Here is a 14,587-nt window from a genome sequence, read left to right as displayed (position 1 = left end):
CGTAAATGTTATTTAAATAAGAAAAATAATTTCGAGAAAAAATCGAATTTTTTCAAAGCGAGGAAGCAGGGATTTCAAAATAATTTAAACAAAAGCACAGATCTATTTATAGTCGTTACATTTCTTCCCATCCCTCCATGAAATTAAAGTAAGAGCGGAGGAGTTTTGGCCGGAAAGCAGGTCGTCGTCGATGATGTTTTTGAAAACCCGATTTTAACTCTACGGCGATATTTCGATATACTTCCGAAATTCCATGGGTCATCCGAAGACGAAAATTTGCAGTTAAAGAGAAGACATCACAGATCGTCAATCCATCAAAATTGGCAGGATTATTATCTCCACATACTGTATCTGGCTAGCAGGAAAGAATACAACGAATAAAAATACATAATTTGCGTGATGTTCCAAAATGCCCCGTACACAATATCGTTAAGTCAATTGACAGTTCTTCGCCTCCCCCATCGCATCAACTGACTGCAATGAGTTACCCAAATGTTACACAGGTAAAAAAAAAATTGGGATTGTGAGTGGGACACAATCGCGTCTGTTTAAGGCACGAATCCGTCTTTGTTATTAGAGCACGGATAAGGATTTAAACGAGCACCGTCTTGCTGGTTATCACATTCCAAGTCAATACATATCGGTTCGGGCGGCGATGCATTCGAAGTTTTCGCTTCGGAGTTGAAGCGCTGGGTTTTCTTACGCTCTCCACACAATCTGCATCGTTCGGCATCAGACTCTGGGCTTTTTTGAATTCCTTTTAAATGCTTCTTTCCAATGAGATACGTTTCTTTCATTCATTTTCGTGTTTCTTTTCAATTTCTTCCACATTATGAAAATTTTCTTCGACTCGCACACTTATCGGCTTATAACTTTACAAATTCTATTTTATCAGTTATTATTGCTAAATAATAATGTAGATCCTCTTGTTCTGTGCAAATCGATACCAATTTCGACGTCTTATCTCTTCGGCAACCAAAGTTTCGCTGCCCAAACGCCGGATCGCATCGTAAAATCGAATTTTGGATTTTACGATTCGATGCTGCGTTTGAGCATCGACGGACGTATACAGTCTATCCAACAAAATATAAATCGTTATATTATCATTAATAGTTCACGAGTATAAGTGTGACAAGTCTTGCCATTTGTTTGGTCGCTCCGGTTTTTGTACACCTCCCTTTAACGAACCGAATTTAAAGACATGTTTCGATCAAAAAACAGCGAGAACGACAAACGGATTTTACGATATTTGCGGATTCCGACTTTTAATGTTAAAAATCTTATTCCCCGACTTTCCAGGTCTGTACGGACTCTGAACATATGTTGTTCCAGTTAGTGTTGCCACCTTTACAAAATCGCTGACCTGGACGGCAGGTCAGGTTTGTTTGAACAAGTTCCTGACGCATGCGCAATGTCATTTTACAATGCGAAGAATAACGTGCGTGCCGGTTCTAAATCAGTTACAGTTAGAGACTAGGGACTTGCGTTGGAGTAACGTAACCTAAATTAAGAAAAAGCAGATAATTTAGCTCCATAGATGATGTGTACGGACCAATGGCGTAGCGTGTAGCGTGGGTGTCAGCCGCCCGGGGCGGAGGAAAATTTCGCCGCCCCCTTATTTAGGTATTTTTACAAGATATTATTATTTATTGTGAAATTTTGCCGCCCCACTACGCTACGCCACTGGTACTGACATACAAGCAAAAAAAAAAAAAAAAGTCGAGAGGCAGGCTGTGCGCGTCACACGTCGGCGTAAACAGAGGTCTTTTGCTGTTCAAATGGTGTAAATTTATAAAAATATTTGCAAGAACTTTGTTTCATCGTAATTTCACAATTTCTACGAAATTCCCGGACAAAATTAATAGTTCACCTGGACAGTGAGTCAATTCCCGGACTGTCCGGAAGACAACCGGACGGGTGGTTACACTAGTCCCAGTACTCACATATTTTTTTGGAGTTATACATTGGACTCATGTATACAGATCTTGAACAACTCCACAAGAAAACAAGAACAACACTTACTAAGCATAATCATCATCATCCTAAATCAGCCATACAAAGATTAACCCTTCCACGTAAAAATGACAGATGTGGCCTGATTGACATAGTAAACCTTCAATACAAATACAGACACGTTTTTCTACAAAAAAAACAAGAAACATCACAGTTACATAAAGCAGGAGACTCAAATAACACACCATTAAACTTACACCCACATCATATGGACACGATACAACATATAAAAAGCATAGACACCATTAAGCAATCGTGGGCTCATGGCAGACATTAACCTGTAACCTGGCCCAGGATTTTGTTGACAAAACTGTGTCAAACAGCTGGTTAGCTCGGAAATGCCTTTTTGGGGAGATGGAAGAGTTCGTGATAGCCATACAGGATCGGTGATAAATATTAAAATCTACAGAAAACACATACCAAAAGATACAATACTCACAAATGATACATGCAGAAAATGTCACATTATGCCAGAAACTATACAGCACATCACTTCTGGTTGCAAGCAGTGCCATAACTAGGGTGGTGCCAGCGGTGCCCAGGCACAGGGTGTAGACCTTGCAGAAGCGCAGAAATGATATGGACCAAGTTTTGGATCATAGTTTTGGGGCATAGTTACAGATGCTCGTACCAGGGCGCATAAAAGGCTAGTTATGGTGCTGGTTGCAAGCTCTTGGCACAGACAGATTATTTACATCGACATAATCAAGTAGCAAATATATACACCAAGAGCTTGCAAACAAACACAAATTATTAGACATCCACAAACCATACTACAAAAATATTCCATAGACAGTATTGGAAAACAACATGCACAAAATGTACTATGACAGATGAAACAATTTACCACAACAGACCAGACATCAAACTCATTGATAAACACAATAAAATCACATGCATTATAGACATCCATTCTAAACACAATGTACAAAACACAGGACTGAAAAAATCAGCAAGTACACAGAACGCGCCCAGGAAATAAGGCATCTGTGAAGGATGGATAGGGTGCTTATTGTAGCTGTCATTCTCTCCTCTATAGGAGTCATACCACACACACTACACAAAAGCCTGGGAACATTACAATTGAATAGGTCACGAATTTAGAAGGTCACAATTAAACACATGCATCACACTTACAGAAGGCCACTATATTGGATACATGTCATTGTTAGGAAATTCCTGAACACACATTCACTGAGACACTAATTTAATTTTCGTCTTGTTTTGATTACTATGCCTTGACTCTAGTCTGGCAGAGTTGACTCAGATGACACAGCTACCGGTGTCAACTGAGTATAACTCACTGAACCCAACATAATAATAATAATGTATCATTGATAATCATACTATAAAAGAAAAAATGCTAATTTTTAAATTTTCACAATATAAAATTTAATACTAACTGATATTAAATTAAATGTTTAAATTATTTTGAAACTAAAAAAGATTTTAAAAAGTTTAAAAAATATTTTTAACTTATATATAGTTAAAAAAAACTTATTTCACAACATGTTTGTTCTTCATTCTTCACCTATATAAAAAACACAATGACAACAACTATACAAAACTCATATTAATATGAAAAAAATTATTTCAATCTGATCCACAACAAACAATGAACTTAGTACAAATTACAAATTGTTACTGATAAATTATAATTATGAAATATTTTTGAACAGTGTTATAGTATTTTGGAGTAATTTATTCTATATTTTACTTAAACTCAGCATCATGGAATGCAATAGTTATCTAATATGATTAGTTCAGCTTATGGCTGTTGTGCCAAAAAACATGAACCAACCAACCTAATATGATTAGTTGATTTAACACTATTTAGTATTAAATTTCTTTAATTCAAAATAGTAGTATTACAATAAATAAATAAGTTTTTATGAGGTAATTCCATCAAACTAAAGAAAATAACCAACATCTTTTCATTCTGATAGGATTATTTAGTAATTTTAAGGTAACAAACTATCGGTAGTAAAATTTTTATTAAAAAAAGTGTGATATGAATCTAACAAATACATTTTCTAGTCCTTCAGTCAAAGTGAAAATTTTATTAAATGGCAATTTCAACAATACAGAAATCAATAATCTTCATGAAATAATATTCATGAAGAGCATTGGCAGATTCATCTACTGTAGGACTCAATTGTGTTATACAATTAATTTTATTAAATCATAAATAAGTTTCTTAATTTCAGTATGGAAATAGAACTGATAGAGTATATTTTTACAATATTTCCATACATCCTAGAAGTGTTACAGTATTTCTAAGATAAAAAAAAAACTATTATAAAATTCGCTTTTACTTCAATTTTTTTCATGCCATCTCTTACGCCTTGAAAAAGATGTTAACAAGCCATGACGTTCTTGATAAGGATTATATGGATCATCTACATAATATCTTGGTCTTTTCCAATATGCAGATACCATTTTATCCAATATTTTGGAATGTTTGGCATTGCAAAATACATGCCAACGAAGTCTATATCTTCTTCCAGCTGATTTTTTATGTAAACGTTTAGCACGTCCAGATTTGGGTCTTATCCAATATCCAGAATTTAGTCGAAGAAATCGACGTTTAACTGCTTTGACAGTTTTTCTCTTACCTTTCACTAATGAATATTTAGTAACATTTCTCGATATTTGCATATCATATTTTCTTGGTTGTAAAAAACTTGACATATAGGGGATAAGAGAACTGTTTTAAAAGAAATAGGAAATATTAAAATAAAGAATTATAAACTGTTACATTAGAAATACTTAATCTTAGAAATAAATTTTTGAATATTAAGTTACAAATATTATTTAATTTATATAATAATACTGGTAATATTAAAATTAAAATTGGTATTATGTAATTGAAAGCTTTCAAATCAGCCAGAGATTTCAATAAAATACAAAATTTATATAAATATTTATATAGAAAGAAAAAGAATTATTAAATCCATGTTATAATGTTGTAAATAATTGTTTTTAGTTTTATTAGGGATAAGTTTAAGAATCAGATGATAAACAAGCAATTATTTATTGTGACATCGTCACAATGCCGGGCTGCAATTTTTAATCATATTTATAATTTATTTAATTTAAAATACAGTCGATTCCGGTTATTAGCCCAGTTGATTAGAAGGACATGCTGCATATTAGGACAAAACATTCAAGAATGGAATCAAATCCTATAATGCAAGCACTGCTGTTTAGTAGCCCTGAAAAGCTTTGGTCCTGATGCTGTGCTATTAAGTGGAATCAACTGTATATGCTCTCCACCTCAAATTAGAAGTGGCTTGCCCCTGCACATCATACTTTTCCTTTAACAACAGAGTTGTACCAGTCTTCTAACTAACTCCTTTCAGGGAAAAAGTTTTAATTGAAATAACATGACTTCTGGCACAATCTGGAACTTTGTATATAGTTAATTGGGACCTCCTGCCTCTAAGGTTTCCATATCTGGTCTTGACTTTCATCTATCTAACTCTGGGAATTTATAGGTCTATAGTTTTTTCAAACTGCAGCCCAACAATTTTAATACAGAAACTTCAATATATTTCTTTTCTATTATTTTTGCATAAAGGTTTAAGTATTCATCATTACGTGAAATATGCTTGTTTATTCTAATTATATCAGCCTTGTTAGTGTTGACAAGTTTGATTAGTTTCTATCTTGGTTGTAAGTAAAATTTCATTCTAATTTGTATACACTTCAGATTCAATAACAAATTTGAAGATGCAGATAAAATAATTTTAACTGCCTTTATTGTTCACAGAAAATCCTCTAGAAAATTTTTAGCTTTACATCTCTCTATATCATCATCTTCAGGTGCTGTCTATAATGAGGTTGGCAATCAGCAAACATTGTTCCGTCTTGTATCAAATGAAAGAAGTTCTCTGTTATCTTATCGGTCCACTTCATCAAATTGTTCATCTAGGTCAAACATTGCCTTTTCCTTCTTTTTCCCTCTGTTTTGCCTGATAATATGAAATGTGGAGTTTGAAACTGTCTGCATATGTGGCCAAGGTAAGCAAATTTCCTAATAGTGAACATTCTCTCTTTATGTGACATGAAATTTAAATATAATGCTTTGAGCACTATATTTAAATTTCATGTTACATAATATATTCTTCATTTTTAATCTTTTCTGTCAAACTCTGGATTATCCTATACAAAGATATTAGACACATCTTTTTATTTTAACAATTAGTAGTTTTTGGTAGAAGAAAATAACAATTTTATTTTATCTTTGATTGCACTTCATCAACTAGAAAGTACACAACACACTGTTATCTTTTTATTGAATAACCAAGAAAAGTATTGAGAAATGTTCTATCAGCAAAGAAAGGTGTCTGAATATATCTTTTAATATACAGGGTGTCCACCATGAGCCTGACACATTTGTTTCAACTGCCATTAAGAAGTGCAAGACAGTAATCAGATGTTGTGCATTCCATTAGGCGGAGAAACTGTGGAAGTTGTATAGGTAATTTTGAAAACCTGTCAAAGTGATTGTAGGTGGCGTGGCAGTACTCAAATGCAAAATGGTTTCTCAAAAGCTGTGTGGTGGTATGCTAAAACAAATTCTGTAATTCAAGTGCAATGGAACTTTCATGCGTGTTTGGCAAGAAGCCACCCTCGAGGAACACTCAGGTTATGGAAACAACACTTCTTGGCATCTATTATGCCCTTAGACTTTTTCTTTTGGGAATTCATCAAGGATAAGGTTTATACTGGTGTCAAAATTCGTGACTTTCAACTTCTTTGTGTGCGCATTCAAGATTCATGTTGCTGCCTTCATGCCTGAGATGCTTGAAAGAACCTGGCAGGAAACAGAGTACAGACTCAATGTTCTATGTGCAACAAAAGGAGCTCATGTAGAGGTTCACTGATTTTTTAATAAAACTTTTTGAGTTTTCATCATAAAATGTGCATTACTTTACATCCTTCCTGAGTGGTAGATTTTTTACAACAGTTTCAAATGTGTCAGGTTCATGGTGGACATCCTGTACATTACTTTTCATTACACTTTAGTCTGTAAAATATTCTTTTCCTTCAGATCTAGTCAATGAATTCTTAAACTTCATTTTTTCCTGTTCCAACATTTGGAGAACTCATCTACTAGTCCACAATAAAGTTCTCAAGCTTTATTTTTTCTGAGATTTTTTGCTTTTTACTTATGAGAACTCCTAATCACTTCAACAGGGCTTAAAGCAGTCATGGCAATAAAAAAAAAGTGAGAAAAGAGCGTTCACACTGAAAAAAAGCTAAAAAAGCTAATAGTGTTAAAATGAACGAAAACAGGCGTTATTAAAAAAACACACAAACAAACATATTTTGTATCAATAACATTGCATATGATATTAGATTGATTATTAAGTGGACTGATAAGATTAAATATGAAAATAGTTAGGCTGAGTTTATATTCCAGAAAAGTGACCAGTAAGACTGCATTAAGCCAGAACAGGCCCGCATTAAGTTTTCATGTGCCCCGTACAGAATTCCCACCGTTACACAGCAAAGCAAATGGAACAGTAACATAACTACCAGAATGTGTTTCCATATAACATGCCAAATTTCAAATGCCATTTATTTCAAGGTACATTTTTTGATTTCTTCATAAAAAAAATGTAATTAAAGAAGAAAAAAAACAACTTCTGGCAGAATCAGTGGGTTGCATGTTCATTATATAGCAGGGGTGGGCAAACAAAAGTTCAGTGGGAGCCGAAATGTAGGTTTTGCAAAATGCATGGGAGCCGCAGTTCTGTACTTTTTTATTCTGTACTGCAGTTCTGTACCTGGATTTTATTATATAATATAGAACAAGTATTGAATTTTTTTAATAAACATATTTTCACAAAATTGTGGAAATAAAACTGTAAAAATAATAATAAAAAGCAGAAATTAACACTTTCAGCAAGAGCCACATAAAATTCAAAAAGAGCTGCATGCAGCTCTCCGAGTCTCATTTGCCCATGTCTGTTATATAGCAATACCACTAGTAATTGTGACTAATCATTTATTTGGTAATTTCATCAATATTTTTTAAATGATTAAAAATAAAATTACAGCATTCATTACTGGTAATACTAGTCTCCAAATCTATTCCCCTGAATACAATAAAACAATTTGTTAGTCATTCGACCCACAACAGACAGAGAAGAGAGTTTATAAAAACAATGTAATTAAACATTTAGCAGTTTGTTGTCCTTTATAGTGGGGAACCGGCAAAGTCTATTACTTTCACGAGAGAAAATATACAAAGCTTTCTACTACACTCAAGTTGAAAAATAATACAATCCCATGAAATTTAACAAATCTGACGTTAATAAGTAAATGATGAAATTATTTACAGAGAGTTGATATTTAATAAGTTTAGTTTTTTGCTCTTATAGATCAAATTACAGAAATTTAAATAAAAATCTCATTTTTTAAAAATTAAAATCATAAAATTTTGCTTACAAAAGATCGAGATGGAACGCACGCTTTTCATTTTTATAATCGCTTTGTTTTATTAGACACAGATATTATTCCTATATAGATTTATTAATTATAATAAACATACATTATGTATAAAATTACATTAAAATAACACTGTAATTAACGTCTGAAATGAAAAAGTAATTGAATCGAGTCTCGCCTCCATATTAATTAACGCGTTATGGGGGGCCTAGTAGAGCTGTAATTTTCTGGGGAGGGGCACCAAGTTAACTGGGGGGGGCGTGCCCACCCATGCCCTTTCCTGGCTACGCCCATGGTAACGCGCCACAGTAATTGATTACGTTGCATCAAATTAAATAATTTATAAAAATTGAAATAATAAATACGTTTATAAAATAATTGGCTGTAACTGTTTGCAATGATAATGTAAAACACACTGTACTTATAGTTTAGCATTTCCGATATTTAATTTATTTTTGAATTTTAAAATATAAGAGAAACAATTTTTTAAATAAAGTTTTACACATTTATATCTGCAACTTTAGATAATACAAAGATATAAGAATCCATCAAAAAAGTTAATTAATAATTAAATAATAATTAAAATCAAGAAAAAATATAAGTTTCTTTCAAGGTAAGGAAACTTGTAAAAAGTCAGGTACACGATCACATGATGCCCGTCTCCCCACTTTGCATAACCAAATGGTCGAGGTTGAAATAAAACCCCAGCAGAAGTAAAAACAAACATCGGCGCGTGTATAGGACAATAAACTTGAACGGGAGCGAAGATGAGACATGACACCATGTAATTTATGCTAATTACTTTCTAATATTAAAATATTAAAATCTTCAATAAATTATAATTAAATTAATTTTTTGACTGAGTTCGACTAAAAGCATATCGAAAAGCTAGATTAAAGTGAAAATAGTGGTTTTTCGACGCTAAATATTTACAAATTAATTTTTTAATTTGGTGCCAGATTGACCGCAGCTGTTCGAATGCGCACGTGCATGAAGAGTTTTATAGTTTGTCGAAATGGAAAATGAAGGACACCGTTAGAATGCAGAAAACCATGGTGCATGCCAAATATATAAGCACCCACTTAAAACCAAACTTTTGTCTTTGTCTAAAGATTGTCTCTACAGAAGTTATTAATATTTAGGATATTAGTTTAAAATCTTGTATTTCCTGGCACGAAATTCGCTCGATCTTTAATTTTACAGAGTGCTAGAAAGATACAAGCTTTGAAACGAGTGTCCTACAACGTTTTATTTAATAATAACAGTAGAAATCAAATTTATTATCGCTCAACAATTATTTTTTCGGTTTTTCTACGGTAGTCAAAAATGAGTAAATGTCATCGTTTAAGCTAAAGAATAGCAGGCGGTTGGGAAGAAGTTTGCTTAGCAACTTACTTCAGAAAGTATTGGGTTCTATACGATTTTCCGTTGCTAAAACATGAGTTTCTACTGTTAGTATTAAATAAAATCTATTTCTTTCTTTTGTCCACTGCGCTTAAATAAATACAAATGCTAAAAATAATGCTGTATAAAAATCACTCTTAACGCCGAACTAGAAGTGTACTTGACTTAATGCAGTGTGATTATATCGAAGCGCTGCGGAGATCAGTATTTCACAAGGATACAAGCAAGGAGAACCCACGCGCAAATTCCTACAGCATGTGCAGAGTAGCAAGCTTTGGGAAGCTCCTCGTTTTGTTAGTCTATATAAATGTAGTACACTACATGTGTATACGACAGTGCCTTAACATGTCGCGCACGGTCCATAAGGCATACGGGGAAGTGCTGGTTGCTATTTCGCTCCTGAGCGCATTTACGAAAAAAAAATTTCACATGGGAAGTGAAAAAAGCTAAAAAAGTGCGTTTTTCTCAGAAAAAGCTAAAAAAGAGAGGAGCTATGAAAAAAAGCTAAAAAAGCTAAAAAAGAGAGTCACTTTAAGCCCTGCTTCAATAACAATTCAGTAACCATAACAATGTTTCTATTACTTACTTATGGAGTGCAAAATCACTGCTACCTTACCTTTCATATTATATTACCCATTTTATATTATTACATTTCATATAGAATTATGAAATGTAATATGATAAAATGGGTGATATTATGTGTCTCATGAATTATATTGATAATTATCCTGAAGGGCTGAAACAACGACTTATCTTCTCAATCAAATTAGAAACAACAGTTTCTGCAGCATTTAAGCTAGATTCAATTCTCTCAATTCATATTTAAATTTCTCTGTTTAATAAGCATTGAACTTATTTTTCATCTTGAGACACACTGATATTGATATAAGAGACTTTTCATATCATGTTAGTATAACATTAATCAGCAGGCTGATCAAGTGTGCTGATTAATGTTATACTAATGTTTAATGTTATATTAATGTTTAAACACCAAAAAGAATATTTGGTAAGCAATAACTTTCATATAAAAAGAAAGAAAGTAAAAAACACACTGAGTGCAGTGTTAACAGTTTTTTTATTTTCGCTAGTGCTTTCAATGAACTTAAGTTTATCATCTTCAGGCAAACAAAATATAAAAATAGAATGTAATGTTCTAATGCAAATGGAACACAAATTATTTAAATTGAAATTAAAAACCATTATGAGCTTGCTCAAAATTCAATTACACTAGATGTTGTAATGTCATGCAGCACATGTGTGGATATACACCCACATAAAAGGTGTGATGACAGACACATATCACTACTTAACCATTTGTATAGGGCAACCCACATGCTAGGCAGGTTAAGTGTGGAAGTGTTACATGGCTTGAAGTTGTTGTAAGGAGAGATCCCATATAAAAATAAGTTTCTGGTTGTTGCAGTATCTGAGTAGCATTGTTTGAGCCCACGACAGATTGTAGTTCTGTTTGAGCATCTTTTTTGAAAGCTCTGTGGTACACTTTCCTTTCATCATGTCATCCTGGTGCTCAGCTAGGCAACTAGCAAGCATTCATGTTGTGGGCCCCGATATATCTTATGTTTACCTCTGTTATGGGATTCTCCAATAGTACAGTATAGATTCCTGATTTTTCAAAAGTGGAGAATTTATCGTGATTGTTTCAGATGAGTTGGTGCAAAATTCAGTAGTGGAGATAACGGCAGGAGAAAGTTATGTTACCTGAATATATGGCAAATGTGCATGGAAAGGGGTTCAAGGTATGGTAATGGCAGTTGAACAACTGACACCGCCCTCTTGTTATGCAGTGTTGCTTCGATATAGAAAATTTCTGAGCATATTATGCACATGCACGAACTTAGCACATGAAAAACCAGCTGTGCATACTGCCAAACTGATGGTGTTTAACTCAATGCTTACAAGTGTTTGCATTGACATAATAAGAATGTTCTTCTAATGAGAGAAGCAATAGCAGCATCAACATATCATAAAGGTTGGAAAGCGTCTGCAAGGATGATATGAGGCACCTTATTAAATTTATGGAAAACTGAGAATAGTAGCTCTTCAGGGAATCTATGTATGCACAAATCTAAAAATGTTATTGTTGCATCAACCTCTTTTCATAATCTTAATGTATAAATTCTCTTTTTCAAGACCTTCAAAATTTTCTTGTCATTACTTTCAATGTCATAATGCATTCTAATATTGATACAGTGATACCTCAGTTTTCATCAATAATCCATTCAAAAACAATCGGCGAAATCCGAAACTGACAAAAACAGAGGCAATTATTTCCATAAGAATCAATGTAAATCCAATTAATTCATTCTAGACATCCCAAATACATACCAAAAACACATTTTATAAAGAGCAAGTATAGTATTTAATACTAAAAACAACAAGAAACGAATATAAAAGACTAATATGATAATCTCTGAAACAGAATCACCATCTAACTGTTCGACATCTTCATTTATTTGCAATCTGTTTCGTTGGCATAGTCATGCCTTTCATTACATTAGCCTTCATTATTGCTTTCTTTTTTGCCACAGTGGAACTTATCATGGATGGTGACTTCCCATACATGTGGCTGATTTCAGCAATCTTAATGCTGCTCTAGTATTTTTCAATGATTTCTTTCAAGTCGATCGTGTTCTTGGCTTTCTTCGAAGGGCTGCTGGCTCTGGAAACTTTCTTTGGCCCCATGGGAGCTAAAAGGAAAGGAAAGCAATGGAATTGTTTGGCTAGACATGCAGGGTAATGCTCACACAACGAGAAACAATGCCACACTGAGCAGGAGAAGGCGTGGGTCACCCTTCGTTTTTGCAAAATTAGCAGGGAGGTCACATGGGCAGGCCGACAGAATCCAACAATAACTGAAGTAAATGAAAACCAAGGTATTACTGTACTTTAAAACTTTCCTTCAAAAAAAAAAAAATCTGAAAAGCCTATTTTGTTTTCTTCATATAAATGGTACCCTTTCAATACATTTCCCTAATTATCAGAGAAAGAGCAATATTTTTTAGTGATATTTATAGATCCTCACAGTAAGATCAATAAAGCCATCTCGCATTATTTTTTAGAATGTACATTTGGATTGGATAAGATTAAATGAATATACATATATAGAATCAACTATGTTTTTATCATAAGTGCTGCTAATTTTAATCATGCACTAACTTGCAATTAATTATTTTAATGTATCACATTAACAAGTATGTTTAATAAAACTTATGTAATAGTTTTTCTTTTAGAAACCCACATTCAAGTTCAAATTGGTTATTAATTTGTTAAAGTGGATAGAAAAAGTCTTTTTAAGTTATTCATTTGTAATACAATCAACTCATCAAGACATTTCAATTAATTAATCAGTCATTATTGGATATAATTTACATAATCAAGCCCTTACTTATTTCATAAATATGAAAAGTTACAGAAGTAAATTTTAGTCCTCTTACAACCCACAGATGGAAAGAGGAAAAAAATTAATGTTAGCTGTATTTCATACTTGCAATATCAGTATATAATATATCAAATAATGTATTAAATAATAAAATAAAATATATTTTATGATTATTTCAAGCTTTATGGCAATTATATCCATAGAATTTTAAAAAATTGATTATTAATTTTAATTAAAACAGATTTAACTTACATAACTGGTTTTGATTCTTGGATATTTCTAAAATTTGTAGAAAAGGGTTTAAATTGAAATGAATAACTATTCTTTATTTCAACTATTCTATTTACACGAATATTGGTTTGTTTATAATGCAGACAAGCAAATGAATTAACTTTTCCAATGAAAGAAGTACCTGAAATATAAATTTTTAAAAGAATTAATGATGAAAATTAATAAATAAAATCAAAAACTAAATTATTTATCATTATTTCACATTAAATATAGTTAGCTTTAGATATGTATATACTAAATAAATATGTAGGAGGCATTCTGTTAATGTGGCATTGTTGGGACCAATGCAGTGCCAGGTTATCAATTATGTTGCCTTATCAGGCAATAAAAATTTTTCTGGTTTTTTCAATCCCACGAAAACAATTTTACATATACTGAGTGTATAACTGTAGAAATTTGCCTTTTACGATTGTTTAACATGCCATTCCAATTTTTACAGGCTATTCCTATCCTTGGTTAGCTTGAAATAAGAACACTATATTTTTATTTTGTGCTTTGTATGCTTTTATTGCATATAAATAGACATACACTAATTATCAAAGAACATGTGTAGTAATGTACTGAAACTGTTTCCATGATAATTATTGATTCCAATTATGCTAAATATTTCTACTTTTCATATCAAACCAGTTTCCTGGAAGAAGTCATGCACGAGCTAACTGATTTTACCTATGTCATCTTGGCATTTATCATCTATAACAGAACTCACACCCCTTTCAAAGAACTGCATATTTTGTGTACTTATACACGAAAATCTTTACCATGTACCAAAATAAATACTGTAGTTCATCCTTATATTATTCTAGAAATTAGTAAAAACGATTTAGTGATAGTGTAGAACAGATTAATTCTTTTCATGTGGTTTACAGCTATTATTCTTAATTTTTCAAAATATCTCATTGCTAATTTCGATCATCAAATAATTATAAAAAATTAACACTAGAACAACTTAAGACAATCACTTACTCCTCCTGAGTATGTTCCTAACGGAGACCGCCATGTTTTTACGTAGTCACTGCT

At 32.6% G+C, this 14,587-nt stretch overlaps 1 protein-coding gene across 1 annotated transcript; it reads right to left on the bottom strand.

Annotated features, from left to right (window-relative positions):
- Window positions 1–4,053: 4,053 nt before the first annotated feature.
- Window positions 4,054–14,575, bottom strand: mRpL35 (mitochondrial ribosomal protein L35). Its single transcript, XM_067279209.1, has 3 exons — window positions 14,534–14,575; window positions 13,529–13,688; window positions 4,054–4,720 (listed from the first exon to the last, which is right to left on the bottom strand). The coding sequence occupies exons 1-3, from the start codon at window positions 14,565–14,567 to the stop codon at window positions 4,330–4,332; spliced, it is 585 nt and encodes a 194-aa protein (XP_067135310.1). The 5' UTR covers window positions 14,568–14,575; the 3' UTR covers window positions 4,054–4,329.
- Between the last annotated feature and the right edge of the window lie 12 nt (window positions 14,576–14,587).

Source organism: Centruroides vittatus, unplaced genomic scaffold, assembly GCF_030686945.1.
Source record: "Centruroides vittatus isolate TY-2023 unplaced genomic scaffold, ASM3068694v2 contig_858, whole genome shotgun sequence".
Taxonomy (NCBI): Eukaryota; Metazoa; Arthropoda; class Arachnida; order Scorpiones; family Buthidae; genus Centruroides; species Centruroides vittatus.
Note: the sequence above shows the minus strand (reverse complement) of the source record. Positions and strands in the feature narration are given on the sequence as shown.